The sequence below is a fragment of the Hippoglossus stenolepis genome, chromosome 4, assembly GCF_022539355.2.
Source record: "Hippoglossus stenolepis isolate QCI-W04-F060 chromosome 4, HSTE1.2, whole genome shotgun sequence".
Taxonomy (NCBI): domain Eukaryota; kingdom Metazoa; phylum Chordata; class Actinopteri; order Pleuronectiformes; family Pleuronectidae; genus Hippoglossus; species Hippoglossus stenolepis.
The window spans coordinates 13,518,511-13,534,915 of record NC_061486.1 but is presented as its reverse complement, the minus strand read 5'-3'; the positions used below and the strand labels follow the sequence as shown (position 1 = coordinate 13,534,915).

General features: G+C 42.0%; 1 protein-coding gene across 2 annotated transcripts in view; it reads left to right on the top strand.

The window, feature by feature from the left end:
* Window positions 1-15,984, top strand: part of dscamb (Down syndrome cell adhesion molecule b) — a 119,905-nt gene extending 103,921 nt beyond the window's left edge. The window contains exons 25-33 of one of the 2 annotated variants that reach the window (XM_035155262.2): window positions 1,830-2,018; window positions 2,419-2,709; window positions 4,966-5,142; window positions 5,924-5,954; window positions 6,201-6,316; window positions 6,833-6,982; window positions 9,430-9,630; window positions 10,082-10,384; window positions 14,585-15,984. In XM_035155262.2, coding sequence (XP_035011153.2) covers window positions 1,830-2,018; window positions 2,419-2,709; window positions 4,966-5,142; window positions 5,924-5,954; window positions 6,201-6,316; window positions 6,833-6,982; window positions 9,430-9,630; window positions 10,082-10,384; window positions 14,585-15,141 — 2,015 coding nt within the window. In that variant the 3' untranslated portion in view covers window positions 15,142-15,984. Of the gene's footprint in view, window positions 1-1,829; window positions 2,019-2,418; window positions 2,710-4,965; window positions 5,143-5,923; window positions 5,955-6,200; window positions 6,317-6,832; window positions 6,998-9,429; window positions 9,631-10,081; window positions 10,385-14,584 lie in introns of both variants that reach the window. The other variant, XM_035155260.2, reaches the window with a different exon arrangement.
* The last annotated feature ends 421 nt before the right edge of the window (window positions 15,985-16,405 follow it).

Genomic DNA, 16,405 nt, shown 5'->3' with positions numbered 1-16,405 from the left:
AATGAACAAAATTCCACGGTTCGTGTTTAATCTTCGTTTAAGCTTCTTTTCTGGATCGTGGGAGGAAGTGGAGACGTGTTGTCTATCTTTATATAGAGTCTATGATCACAACTAAATACCTAGCCCTAACTTATATCCTAACCATAACATACTGTACACCTGATTCTAATGTATACCCTATAACCATGTCTTAGCCCTCCAACAAGTTCTGAGGACCAGCCACAATGTTTTCACAATCATGGTTTTGAACCAAAAATTGTCCTCACAACCAAAGAACAACATGCACACACACATAAAACAAATTGATTTGAGACAATGGACAGTGCCATTCCAGCTGTATGGGATGTACACATGCACAAATATGCTGTGCACATGTATGTAACTCCATACATTATCCTTCATATAGAAACAATCACCTCCCCTCAGATGCCTGTTATAACCAATGTCACCTCCTCCTTCACGCTAACATCCCTGTACTTGTTCCTGTTTCTCATTATCCACTGGTGAGGTCGAATATTCAGCTCCTAAAAGGCAGATTAAAAAGCAGCGGTGAAGATTAGGTGTGTTTAAGTGGAAGATTAAAGTGCTCCATCTTACAGGAAGCACAATCACAGTCAGACTATTTGTGGTGATTTATCATTGCTTCCAATCACGGCCGAGGCTCCTGTCTTCAGAGTTGTAGTCACTATTAAAGCTGTCCACGATAGCTTCTCTGTGATATTTGTTTGTCTTCCCTGCTCACAGCATCATCCATCAGCAAAACACACAAACACACACATACACATACACACACACACACACACACACACACACACACACACACACACACACACACACACACACACACACACACACACACACACACACACACACACACACACACACACACACACACACACACACACACACACACACACCTCAGCTTGTGGTTTACTATTTTTAGCCAGGCTTGCAGCTTGCTCTGTGGAGGTTGGTGCCGACTCTCACTCCAACACTTTGTCCAGATAACTATAACTAGATTAGATGAACTGCCATGAAATGCATGGTATCTTAATTTAGGGATCCCTGGCTTTTCATGAAGAGCCACCAACAGGTCAAAGACTGTATTCATTACTTATAAGTAAAACTAATGACTGTAATGTTGTGAGCAGCTGTAAAAGAGTGTGATTAATTTCAATGAGTTACTTTTCTACTGTTCAGATATGAAGTTCAATGAAAGTCAGAGTTTTTAAAGCATTTATTCAACTTTAAGTTGTTATCTTGGTTGGTTGACTTGAGCTGATGTGAGATGGTTTTTGCTCTTCAGACAATTTCACGCTATACATTCAGATAATGCAGTCCTACAAAACTGGAATAAATATTTTGAAAAAAAAAAATCTGCTCTCATTATTACCACCACTCTGATTTTGATCAGAATGGTATTTAAAAGTCAGAAATATGATACTTGGCCTCTTCCAAAACCGTGCTGCTGCTGCAGGAGGGGGTCTAATTTAATCTGCCTGTTCTGATTGGATCAATGAACCAGTTCTCCTCTCATTGTTAATCACTTTTAAATATAAAAAACTGCTGTAGTTAAAAACAGACTCAACACTGGCTTAGCTCTGCTGAATATTGAGTTGAGCATAATAAGCCGTGTCTGACATCTTAAATGACCAGTGTGTTTCTCTTTATCTTGAGACAGAGCTCTGTGTATAAACTTTTCATCCGAACACATTGAACAACAGGAAACACACATAAAGTTAATATGTTAATGAAATTGGAATAGTTACTTTTCGGATCTGCCTCCACTCATGTTTTTCTCCTCTCACCCTCTCCGCTCCCCTCCCCAGGCTACATCCTGCAGTATTCAGAAGACAACAGCGAGCAGTGGGGCAGTTTTCCCATCAGTCCCAGCGAGCGTTCGTACCGTCTGGAAAACCTCAAGTGTGGCACCTGGTACAAATTCACCCTGACGGCCCAGAATGCAGTGGGACCAGGGCGCATCAGTGAGATCATCGAAGCGAAGACCCATGGGAAAGGTAGGAAGTGACACACTAGAGACCTTCATTGTGATAATACAATCCCAATGCAGTGCTGCCATTACGACTCATTATATTGTGTGAGATGATTCAGCCCAGCTGCATTTGGGAGTCATGTTCCTATAACTATATTACAGTTTGTGTTTATTAACTCTAGATGTAGAATTAATTAAATTTATCCAAACAACTCCCAAAATCTCAAAACTCATCCAAAACCCACAAAATATAGAAAAATTCAGAGTTTAAAAAAATCTATTCACAGTCATTTTACTTGTATGCGCCTTTAGAAGATATTGTTTTAGTTGACTTTGAAAGTTTGTGATCTTGAACTGTTACATGATCATGTCTGTATCATGTTCCGGAGTTTCGAGCTTTTCTCTTGTGTCGACCTCTTCCTCAGAACCCCAGTTTGCCAAAGAACATGAACTCTTCACCAGCATCAACTCCACCAGGGCCAGGCTCAACCTGGTCGGCTGGAACAACGGCGGCTGTCCGATCACCTCCTTCATACTGGAGTACCGAGCGGTGGACTCGTCCACCTGGACCACGGCCCAGCGCACATCACTGACCAAGAGCTACATCCTGTACGACTTGCAGGAGGCGACCTGGTACGAGCTGCAGATGAAGGTCACAAACAGCGCCGGCTCATCAGAGAAGAGGAACATCTTTGCTACTCTCAATGCTGACGGAAGTGAGTTTGGATAAAACTGTTTCCCTCAGAGCTGCACACATATCAAAATCCATGGGATCAGGGTAGAATAGTATTGTTCAGGATCAGGAGCGAATGACTATGACACTGATTATGTAAAAATTGTGCCTTCAAACTGAAAGTGTAGCCAAACATGACCCCAACAATTGTAAAGACCAATGACATAAGTTTGGAGTTGTTTTATGTCCCATCTCATTCAAGGTGTTGTGACACAGGGTTACAGTAGAGGGCCAATGGTGCATGATATACTCAAACACTTTACTGAAGTAAAAGTACAAATTAATACAAAATAAATAAATAAATAAAGTAAAAGTACCACAATAACTTGTCTATGAGTAAAAGTAATTAAGCACTTCCTTTTAAATATACTTTAATTATTAAAAATAAAAATACTTTATAACTTATTCCCAAATACAACTACATCATTTACTGTATATTTTGTTTAATACAAGAATAGTACAAACTTGTATATGTCTTTTATACGGTATACGGTCATGGATAGTATCAAATGACAAAATCTTGGCAGAGCTTCTTCTAAATTCCGCTTCAGGTGTTTCTTCACCAGTGCTTCTGCTGTTGCTGCTGCAGGAGGTGGGGTCTAATGTTAAGTGCCAGCTCTGATTGGATCAGATCAGATCATGATCATGATCAGATCATGTGAACATGTGAACATGTAACACAATGCATTGTAAAAATGTAGCAGAGTAGAAAGTACAGATATTTGCTGATACATGTAGTGGAGTAAAAGTGAAAATTACCTGAAAATTAATCCACTTAAGTAAAGTACAGATACATGACAAATGTACTTAAGTATAGTAATGAAGTAAATGTACTTTGTTACGTCACAACACTGTTGAAGTGAGAAATTAAACACAGCTCTTGCTAATAACAAAAGCAACAACAGCTCAAACGATTTCACACCATTTACTTCAAAACTTTGGGACACCGGTGTTGAAGCTTCCAGTGCTATTCAGCAGTTCTGCTGACAGTACATTATGAGCTTTAAGATTATTGAAATCATACCGTGGTGTAAGCCTTTGAACAAATTGACAGGTATACTGACGGCTCAGTTGAGGGAGAAAACTGGGACTTGAGATTCTCCGCGGGCCATGATGTTGCTTTATTTGCCACAGGCTACAGAGTGTGTCAATCACACACAAAGGAAACATATAAGCTGTAGAGGAGGAGAGGAGGTGGTGAGAGCTCTGCACTCCAGACTATTCATTAATTTCCTTTGAAGGGTTTTTGCTGAGACGTGTAAGCTGCCTGTCAATGTGTGTGTGTGTGCGTGTGCGTGCGTGCGTGCGTGCGTGCGTGTGTGTGTGTGTGTGTGTGTGTGTGTGTGTGTGTGTGTGTGTGTGTGTGTGTGTGTGTGTGTGTGGACGCTACAGTTAGTTAGACAGAGGTTCTATAGCCCAGGAGACAGCATATATTCAGTCTCCTATAAACCCACTGCCCCAACGGGCTTTTCTACTCTACTGACCGAGGAAATGAAATTATATTTTAATGTTGAATGTAATGAAAAGGCAGGCATGAGGGAACTTCCACAAATTCCAAAGCAGTTAGAGAGCCTGTTTCTGCTGACAACATAAGAATCAATAAAAGCTGGGTTAGGTTTTTGCACTGAGCATCTGGGAGCCATCTCTGTGGTGTTTGCAAGTTTTAGGGTCAGGTGAAGTGGAAACTTAGATTCAGGGTTTCTGCAGTTTAAGACATTTTTTAGACTGAAATAAATTCAATTAAAAGACCTGAGTCATGTATGATGGATACTTAATAACTTGATAATTACTTATACTTCCTCATAATAAGATAAGTTGAAGTAGCTTAGTAGAGAATAACCCTCGAAACAGCACGTTATCTCACAATCTACAGACAGAGACAGTAGGTATCCATATTCAGGTAAATTCTGACCAGTGTTTGTAATTGCTTCCATGTTGGTTTTGTTTGTAGTTTTATTACAGTCTGCTAATATAGGTAAGAAATGCAACACACAGAGACATTAAATGTTATTATGGGATTTGTAGACCTGGTTCTAGAGCCTGCACACAAAAACTTATATGCATCTTTGTTTTTCTACATTGTTATTTAGGTGTTGCACATCATTATTTGGTCCTACATTTCATTAGAGTCTTGTGGATCTGAACAATTTTTTACATAAAGCATAAAGTACATAAAAAATATATTTGAATGAGGTTCTTGGTGTCATTTTTAATACTGATGTATTTTTTTCCCTTGTAGGTACCATCCCTCCCTTGCTGAAGACAGGAGATCCCATCTCAGACAACATGTCAGGCAGCGGAGGTCTGAAGATGGTGGTGACCATCACCTCTATTCTGGTGGTGGTCGTGCTGGTCTTCATCATGCTCATGGTGCTAAAGAGGAGGCGAAGGGAGCAGAGGCTCAAGAGACTCAGAGGTGAGTTGTAGATTATAGTTCATTTTGTATCAATGTCTGTTAACACATTCAGGATGTGAATATGCAGAATCTGTAGGCGAGGGACAAGATATTGGGGCCCATGATGACCATTGCTTTTGAATTAATCTGAATTCATATGAGGATAATTATTAACAGAGATTATCCAAAATATGGTCTGAACCTAGAACACCTACAAGAAGAATCAATGTTGTGTTTTGTTTGGAGAAACATTCGACTTGTTGATAAAAGAAACAAATCAGACTGTAAATAGCGTGAGACGAACAACAGACGGACTCTTGGCACAGAAATCTGTTGTCTACACTGGAAGCCACAACATATTGACATATTGACAGCGTTGACATCAGAGGCTAATTTGACATCAAACGACAGGCGATGGACTCACCACATTCACTGTATCTGGAAAATTTTTTTCCAGAGGTTCACCAACATTATGTTTTCATGTATTGTGTACACATGATTAACTCCCAGAGCACGAATGTATGCGCACATCTTGACACACCTACACTTTAGACTAACGTGCACGTCAACACGCCTACAGGCATGCAGACAAATGAACATCAGTTTATTTACAGTTTCATGCATCTGAACCAGTTCGGTGTTTGTCTCTTCAGGTCAAACACCTCCACGCTCTTGCTTCCAACTCTCCTGACGAACTGTCATTGCCTCTTTGTAAGAGGAGTTGTCAGTGAATGTACAGCTGTAGCTTATCAACTGAGACAGAACTATTATGGTATTAACAACCTCTTTGCTGACTTCACAGATGCCAAGAGCCTGGCAGAAATGCTGATGAGGTATGTATGCTTAATTTTAATTTATGCTCGTTGCTTTCCTTTAAGCACCAGACATAAATCACACTTTAGCCTGGAGTCGCAGTAGCTATCAGTAAAAATCAAATATATTGCACACAGGATACACTGTTCCTCCTGCCTCCTTACAGCTACTTATCAACTTAAATGGGACTGAATTAGCATTTGTGCGATACAATGAAAAAAGAAAATCATGAAAACTAATGAATTCTTCCTCATGAATCTGCTCAGTAAAAACACGCGGACGCCAGACACAGTGAACAAGCAGCAGCAGACGTTAAGAATGCACATCGACATCCCCAGAGCCCAGCTCCTGATCGAGGAGAGGGACACCATGGAGACAATCGGTAAGACACTTCAAACAAGACCCTGTGCTAATCATTCACTCATAATGATTCAGCCATGACTGATATAATAGCTTCATCCAACGAAGAGGTTATGTTTTCCCCCCAAGTCGGTTTGTTGTTATGCCTCCATACCAGCGACAGCCAGTGGCCGTAGACATTATGTTTTCAGGGTTGTCAGTCCATACGTCCAATTCTTGTGAACACAATATCCCAATAACGCCGTGAGAGAATTTCTTAAAAGATGACCTGATCAGGTTTTAGGATTACGCAAACATTACAAAATCGATTTCCACCACACTAAGTGGAGGTTCTGGGGAACTGGCCTGAGAAGAACTCATGTGTTTTGGTGTGGATGCAGATTATGGGCCAGATCCAGTATTTTTAATATTTTCCTTATTTTTAGAAGTATGTGCTCTACTGAGAGCCACAGACAGTCTAGTTTTTTGTCACTGTCTCTTTCTTCCCTCCTTTCCTTTCCTTACATCATTTTGTTTCTTTCTGCTGTTTGTCCCATAGATGACAGGTCCACCGTGCTGTTGACAGACAATGACTTCGGGGAGACGAATAAGCAGAAATCCTCCACGGTGACCCACACGGTCCACTACCAGTCTCTGTCCCAGGCCACCGGGCCACTGGTGGACGTGTCCGATGCCAGGCCTGGAACCAGTGAGTCCCACCACCGTCAGTGCTCAACATTTACTTCTTTCAATACTAATATTGTTATTAAACTAGTCGTGTGTTACTAATAATAATGTTAATTGTGTGATATTTGGTTACTCAGTCATGAATCTTGTACTGTTGAATGACACTGTAAAAAACGGATATTTGTCTCAGCAGCATAAATCAAATACACTGTACATGTATTTGAATAACATGCAGGGCTAATAGAAAAACCACAGACTGCTATCATACACTATGTGAGCCTCTTTCCAGCAGTGAGATTACAAAGACCCAGCAGACGTGCTGCAGAGCGAACTCTCGGCCTCTAGTGTTTGAGCTCCACTGAAGCAGAACTGATGAAGAGTAGCGATCTCCCTGCTGCTTCTTGACATGTCCTCACCTGATTGTGCACACAAAGACACACACACACACACACACACACACACACACACACACACACACACACAAACACACACAGTGTGGTTTACTAAAATTACTTTTATGCAGACAATGCATGTATTGTACACCACTTTTTTCTCCTATCTTCTCTCCAATTAGTAATGTTAAATCTTTTTTGTTTTAATACTTATCGACATGCAGCACAAAATATAAAATATCAGTTTAAAAATCAAATATCACCAGAAAAAAAAACCTGCTTTCTTCCATTAATATATTATACTTTTTAGATGTGATTCATATCTGTTATCATCATATGTACCCCACCATACACTATTTAAAGATGGTAAATAAATCCCGCCTCCTCCATGTCAGTGGATGGGATGTGGACCAAATTAAAAAGTCAAAGTGCATTTCAAATGAATTGTTTTCGAAGATGGTTCATTCTAGGTATTTCTTCTTTATCACACTGATGTTGAAGTGTGGTTTTATACAGTTAGTTTGGTTTTAATTGGTAATGTTATAAAAACAAGGTGAAACACACACACACTTACATACACAAACACTAACATTCATCACAATCACACACACACATGCATTTACACACAAGCAGACAGTCATGTGATTGGTTCATTTAACCTGGCCAGTGGGGCAAGACTTCCATTTGCTGACTCGGTCCCTTTTTTCCCTGCTGCTGTTAGACAAACACCTCCATCACTTCATCCCTCCATCATCGCTGATGGAATTACTGTCTGACCTACTACAATTACCTGCACCATTCTTCTCTGTGCAGCTCCAACCCAGAGCATTTTCTAAAGGCTCTTTCTCTGCTGTAGCCCAGTGGTGCATACAACAGCAGCCTGTCTGGGTCCAGGCTGAATATAATACTATCTGTGTGTCTGTGTAGAGACAGTTGGAGCTTAAGATTGATGATAATGTTGCTGCCTGGCCCGGTGAGATTGTAGTGTTCAGTGTTCACAGAGAGGGGTGGAAGCAACACAGCAACACAGCAGGGAAACATATATAACCCTTACTTCTGCTACAAATCATGTAGTTCTGGGTTACAGAAGAAAAATTCAACATTAACTTTGTCATGCAACAGACAAGAAGGAAATTCTTAAATTCATGTTTATTCCATGTTTAGACCCCGCTGCTGGAGGCAAATTTGTCCTTGTGGGCTCGTTTTTCTTTGTTTGATTCCATCGCTAAACAATAATGTCTTTTCATTGACTTTTGAGTAATTTAGAAATAGTCTCTTATTCCCCTTTTCTATTAAAAACTGGTCTGACTCACCTGACTGGTCTACAGATTATTGGGACCAACGAGACCAATAAGACCAAAACAGAGCTTGTGTCATGTGTAGTCTGCAAAGAATGGCGTACAGAGTGGCGTAGAGAGTGACGTACAGAGCGGCACACAGTGGCGTACACAGTGGCGTACAAATGGCGTACACAGTGGCGTACACAGTGGCGTACACAGTGGCGTACACAGTGGCGTACAGAGTGGCGTACACAGTGGCGTACGATGCGTGACACAGTGGCGTACACAGTGGCGTACACAGTGGCGTACACAGTGGCGTACACAGTGGCGTACACAGTGGCGTACACAGTGGCGTACAGAGTGGCGTACAGAGTGGCGTACAGAGTGGCGTAAAGAGTGGCGTACAGAGTGGCGTATAGAGTTCTCTTTACAGACAAATTTAAAATAATGCTCTATGTAATATCAAATTTCAGATACACAGTCACTCTCTCAGTATGCTTATTAATGAGGTACTGATTAAATGTTTGATTCAGGCACTAATATCTATTTATTCACAGAACAGAAGCTTCAGATCCCATATTAAGTGGAATAATTCTAAATATTTTAACATATAAACTCTTAGTATAAGAATTTCATGAATGTAAAATTGAGTTTGCTGTCGAATCAAAGCAGAATATTCCAGGCAAACTAAAGAGCTGTTTAATGTTGTGTCAGATGGCTTTGATTCACATTGATTTAATAAAAATAGATGGAGTGTTTATTTCCCCTCCTCACAAACAATATGCTCTTCTCACTAGATCCCACTGCCAGACGCACTGCCAAAGCCGGTCCTGCCGCAGCACGGAGCCGCTATGCCAGCCAGTGGACCCTCAACCGGCCACACCCCACCAGCTCCTCGCACACCCTGACCACTGACTGGAGACTCCCCACGCCACGGGCCACTGGCTCTGTGGATAAGGAGAGCGACAGCTACAGTGTCAGCCCCTCACAGGACACCGGTAAAGTGGAGCAGGGAGATCATCACAGCTTTCTAGTGACATCCTTTTTGAAATTATTGTTTTAAATTAATGTTAGGAAGTTGCGGGATGTGACAGAAACCATGTCGCTTTTGTGAGACTGTCAAGTGTGAAGGCTGCATGACTCTAGTGACATGACCTTTTCGGCCAAAGTTTTCTCATTTGAAAGTGAAAGTTTGGGGCGCATGCTTGGCTGAAGCTTCCAGGGTGTGAATCCAACTTAAGCCCACACTTTTTTTTTTTTTTCTCCATACTCTTTATTAAATCTATCACTGTACAGTATGAATTCATAATGAGAAAATGAGGTCATATACCACTAAATACAGTTCTGTTTCTTTCTATGTTTTTAAAAAGTCTAGTACTGCACTCTATGCTGTATTTCTAAAACAACACTTACGCCTGTGTCTCATAATGTGTGACCTGTAACCCTCAGATCGTGCACGGAGCAGCATGGTATCAACAGAGAGCGCATCCTCCACCTATGAGGAGCTGGCCAGAGCCTATGAGCACGCAAAGATGGAGGAGCAGCTCCGCCACGCCAAGTTCACCATTACCGAGTGCTTCATCTCTGACACCTCATCAGAGCAGATGACAGCAGGGACCAACGACTACACCGACAGCCTGACTTCCAGCACGCCGTCCGAGTCGGGCATCTGCCGCTTTACCGCTTCGCCGCCCAAACCTCAGGATGTCAGCCGGGTCATGAACATGGCCGCGCCCAAGGCACACAGACCTGGTGAGGGAGTGGACTTTACACACGAAACACAAACACAACTCATTCAACTCATCTTGTTTCACCTCAGAAAAAACTTTTTTTCAGTTTCAGGTAACATCTTTTTTGGTTTCATCCTTTTTCTCGTGGTAGCATCATTTCAGAAAGAGACTAGACCGGGTCACTTTTCTGTGAACGCACCCCATTAACTCAGCAGAAACAGCCTTTTTGATTATCACCTTGGTCAAGCACTATTGTATTTCCACTTAGATCAGCTTTCAGTCATCGTTTACATCCTGCAAGCCTTTAGGCAGCTGCTTTATACAGTGTTTTCTCATTAAAACATTGTATGGTACATTAGACTTTGGGGAAGCTGTTTTTTTTCTGGCAGTAGCTGCTTGTTTTTCTCCAACCTTTACAGCAAGAACAAAGTATACAAGCCCATCACACATCATGAACATGGATTATGAGATGCACTTTCTCCAGAAGCACCCCAGGGATGCCTTTTATTGGAAGAAAACAGAAAATGTTTTTTTTTTTGCTTGTAAAAGATGTTATTTGAACTACGTGAAGGCTCCGTCTTGTGCATTACATCTGCAGTTTGAGCAGGCCGTGCTGTGCTGCTGGGCTCTCCCCTCTCAGGTCGTAGTCTTACCTTACATGACCCTCCGCTCGCCCGGGCAGACCTGCAGATCGGTTACAAGCTCTAGCAGAACATGCTGACTCGCTGCTGACCACACGCAGACATTTAAAAACACAGAAACCTTTTTCTCCCTGGCACATGTACACAACACATCCATCATTCCATATGCTGCCATGGATCGGATAACAACAGAGATAATTAGCGTTGTTGGAGGTGTCCTGTCTTAGCACCAGAAATGTACGTCTGCGTGTGCATCCCAGGATCCTCAGTTTGACCAGACAAGAGTCGAGCCCATCAGATCCCTTCTTATATTTCGAGTCTCATTATGTTGCGAACGTTTGTGCACGGGAGGGCAGACTCGTATGACCCATTCGCCAGGCAGAGAGGGCAACTAAAGGCCGTCTGTCAACCTGATCTGAAGCGAATGTCACTCAGGACAAAACAGCACTTTACCGCTACAATGGAGGCTGTTCAGTGTAACACCAGCCTCTGAGCCTGTCAGGCTTTGCTGAGTGCTGGACTCTGGTGTCAGTTACATTCGGTGGGTCAGTATGGGCTGCATCGCCTCTACAGTTTTCTGGGTTGTGTTTAGATATTGTACAAAAGAAACAAGATGAACCCATATGAAAGTCTGGTTAAGGCAGGAACATTTGATGTACATTTCTCACTTTATCAATGAGTCCGACCTAAAAGTGTATTATACATATTGACATTAGAGTATTGGCATTTTCAGCTTTTATTGCCATGTCTTAAGTTGCGTATTTCTGCTGACTCCACTGTTAAATAGACGAAGATAAGAGTGACATTTTTCTAGGAGGCATACAGTTACTGCTATATCTCTTACTATATGCTATAGTATATAATATAGTTTATAGTATATAATATAGTATAGTTTTAGTATATAAACTACTAAATACCTACTATTACCATATGATGCATCAAAGCAGAATTAACAACCAGATGTATGTGGACATGGGGAGTTCACTTACCTTATCAGTGCAGTGTATATCACAGTTTCACAGTTATGTCGTCAGAGATATTAAGGAGGTTTGGAGATGCACTAAATACACTCTCACCAAATATGTAAATTCTGTGTGGAGCATATTACAGTGGTAATCCTTTGAAACTCAGACCCAGTGTGGGTCAGTTTGACTGACAGCTGGTGACTAACCCAGCTTCAACCCCATCTCCGTCTCTGTTACACCTGACTGACCTGAACTGACCTCACCTCACTCACCTCACAAGGTCAAAGGCAGAAGGACTCTCTCGCTCTCATTACATTTAGATGGACGGACATGGTTTAAGGTTAGGGTAACGTTGGGTTTAGGTTAGACAAGTAGTAATTATGGTTACGTCTCCGGGAAATTAATATCAGTCAATAAAATGTCCTCTGAAGTGTTTATATTACTGGACAATCTTTTCAGGCTGATGAATTTTCCAACCACATTTCTACCGAGCTCCCACGGTAACACTTAAATCTATATTTAATTCAATTAACACTCTGAGCCATTCATCATCGCCGCTGGCACTAATAGGGCTTATTATAAAACACAGTGAATTATTCATTCTTCCTGTGAACCTACAAATCCATTCTCCAAGGTCACACGCTGGACTCCATCTGCATACAGCGTTGTATGTGCTGGCTGTGAGAGCGTGTTTGTCTTCACTCAGTACACTGTGTGCACGTGTGGGCCGTGTACATGTGAACGGGATGGCACGTGTGGGAGCGAGAGGGCGTGTTGAAAAGCGATTTCAGCGGCGAATCGTACACCTGTAAACGACTGTTGATCTCTGGTTCTCTGAAAGATGAGTGTGAGGACGAGACGCTTCAGCGTGCATTAACAAATACAGACCAGATCTGGCAACCCAACACCGCTCTGTGACGGGCTAATTTGCTCTCTTATATACTGTAACCCAAGCAGTAACAGAGAAACAATAGCAGAGGAGGAACCATAAACTCACTGAACCACATCAAAGTGCCTCTTCCTTGTATGTAACACCTCAGACAATTACTGAAAGATTGAGGCGATAGCGTTTAATCTTGGTTTATCACTCAGTAAGAGTATTAAATCTGACCTGGTTTGTTTTGCTGCGGGCATTATCACGTGTGCTCTTTTCAAGTAAGACTCCAGCTCCTCTCCTCAACTTAACTTTTCAGCACGGAGAAGTTTTAATTTGGTGTATACACAGAACTTCCTGGTAGCAGAGGCGAGGTCCATCGTTCAGCTCCATCGCAGTAAGAAAAGATAACTCACATCATCACATCGGGCCCTGAGAAGAATAGCAAAGATAACATTGTAATGTTCAGCTTCCTATTACATTATGTTCTGCACCGGCTATAAAATCAAATAGATTCACACTTGGAGGAGATTGGATTTACATTCAAATAACAGTGATTTCAGTCCTGATCCCAGAGGGGCCGGAGGTGAGCAAATGTAACAGCGAGAATGTGAGGAGATAAATATGGAATTTTATTTTTAGCTCTCTATGCAGTTAATTTAAACAGATGAGGAATAATATAGAGTCTGTGGAGACAAGTCAGACCTGCTGAGAGCGTGTGCAAACAGTGGGGATCTTAGAGACCTGTCCCACTATCTCTGGGGACAAGCAGACGCTTCCTGCAGCCTCCACATCAACCCTGTGAGTCCCTGTTAAATGTCACATTAATTATAAAATTGCAGTGCTCACTTTCAAGGACTTCAAGGTAGGCTTAGTAATTTTTTTAGACACTTTAACTACATTTTTGTAAATCCTCACCATGTCCCGATAGCGATCAATATATAAAGTTGTCTGAAAAAATCAAAATGAAGAAATATCTGTGTGTGGGCCTTGCAGGACGCGACCGATTATTTCATTGGGACCAAGGGAATCTAGCTTTTCCAGGATTACCAACCCTAGCTTTAAATGTCTTTGCACCCAAATTAACCTAAGCTTTGCGTAAGGAGCCCTGGTTACTCCCAGGTCTCACCTTATAAAGGGCGACAGAGATTTTGCTTTCAGAGCCTTTACATTATTGAGTTCACTCCCCATTGCACTTAAACACACCTATTCACCAGCTTCTTTTAAATCTTCTAAACAATTGTTTAAACCTTTCTTTTTATGAAAGCTATTACAAATAGTTGACATTGGCTCGTATTTAAACAGACTAATCCTCTACTTTATTGCTCTATTTTTTCTGCTCATGTTCCATTGTTTTCTTCTCATTGTTTCTTCCTTGCAGAGCACTTAGTAACATTGTTAAAAAAAGTGCTACATAAATCAATTGTTGTTTATTACAGTCAAATGATAATTTTATATAGTATTTATTGTGCCGGTCTTTGGAAATCTGTCCGAGCAACAAAATATCTGAGTGCACGTGCACAGCTTTTTGAGTGTGAGTGCAGGGTTTTGTTTCCTTGTTTCCAGCAGCATGCAGCTGTTTTTAGCAATGAAAACTCCAATAATCCCTTTTAAACGGCCAATAATAATCAGTCTGTTTTCATGCTAGTCCAACAACCTGTGATAACATCACTGTGCATGGACACTGTAATTGAACTAATCCTTAATTGTCCCCTGCTTCTCGCCTGTGTGTTCCATCTCAGGGGGAGAGCTGGTCCACTTGCCGCCTTATCTCCGCATGGACTTCCTGTTGAACCGTGGCGTGCCACTGGCAGCCCGAGGTGGAGGAGTGAGCAGCAGCAGTGGCAGCAGCAGCAGTGGAGGAGGAGCAGGAGGTGGAGGAGGTGGTGGTGGTGGAGGAGGAGGAGGAGCGGGAGCAAGCGGAGGTGGTGTTGGTGCTTCAGGGGACGCAAGAGTCGGGGCAGGAGGAGCAGGAGGAGCAATGGGCCAGACCTGCCTGGAGCCCCAGAGGAGCCGCACCCTGAAGAGGCCACCTCCCATGGAACCCACCCCCATGGAAGTGCCCTCGCCCAGGGAGGTGCAGCAGTGGCAACCAGGAACTGCCTCCACCCTCCCCCACAGGGATGTCCGGGAGAGGGGAGAGGCCCGGGGCGAGGTCCGGGCGGACGTCCCCTCCTCAGGAGACCTTGCCCAAGCACAGGCTGCCAAGCTCAGCACCTCCCAGGAGTCACTGCTGGACTCCAGAGGACACCTGAAACAGAGCAACAACCCCTATGCCAAGTCTTACACTCTGGTATAACACTGGGACGCACAGCGGACTAAACTGCAGACACACCGGAGGAGGACGGACAAGAGACAGACGACAGGCACAGGACAAACAGTTTTCCACAACAGAAATTGTTGTATATAGAGCCGTTTCTGACATGCGTCTGAAGTGGATGCTTTTCTTTGAGTGTGTCTTTCTTTCTTTCTTTCTTTCTTTCACTCTTTTCTTTCTTCCCTCTGTCGCTCTTCTCTGTTGCTTTCACACTTTTCTTCATTCTCTCACACCTCGCGCCTCTTCTGATGAATTTTCTCTCACAGGTTTTATTTTCTACTTGAGTATTCTTTTATTCTAAAGTGACAACATATGAGGATTGCCAAAATGATTTATTTAAAATTTGAGAAAGAGAAAAAATACTATTGAATTTATATCAAGGACAATTATAGTCATTATTATTATTACTATTATTATTATATAAAAACAGAAAATATCTAAAAAACAAGAAGGGAAACAGGAGGAGGACATTGCTTTCTTAATTTATTTTTATTTTATTGTGGCAGTGTGATGAAATCTGTGATTGGGTAACCGAGGGGGTTTTTAGCACTACGAGGAGCCAATAGGAGGAGAAGGAGAAGAAGAGCGATGCCGGACACGAGCGCCAATGCTGACCAATCGTAACGTTTTTCAACCTTTCTGATGACTGCATGGCGACTGATCAAATGACAATTATTAGGAATGGCTGGAAATCCAAAAAAAAAAGAGAATTTTTGTCACACTATGAAATTATACAATGTGAATATATATAAAGAGATCACTTTTATTTGTGGATATTACGGGGAAAATGATTTGGTTAATAAAGTCCTTAGTCATGTTTGCACATATCTGACTTTGATTCATGTGTCGAGACAAATGTCCCTCCCTCTTCTTGACTGTTCGTCCTGTTTTCTACCCTCTACACCAGTGGTTCTTAAATGGGGGGGCTGTGGCACACTGCCAGGGGGTCTGTGAAAAGTTTCCGTATTCAACCATTAAAATTATTATGATATATGGGTAGTCTGTGTTGACATGGTAAACAAATATTTTATATACAGATATAATATCTTTCTAAGACATCTCTATTATGTGGGTTTCTTACATAACTAAGTAGAAGTATTTGAGTGCGTCCCCAGGATGTTTTCAATCTTCAAGGTGGGGGGGTCCTTGTCCTCTGCTCTACACTGCATTCATCTTACACCTAATATTGAGACGTGTCCTTTTTAGAGAAGCACCCACCCCCACACCATAATTCTTTTTATTATCA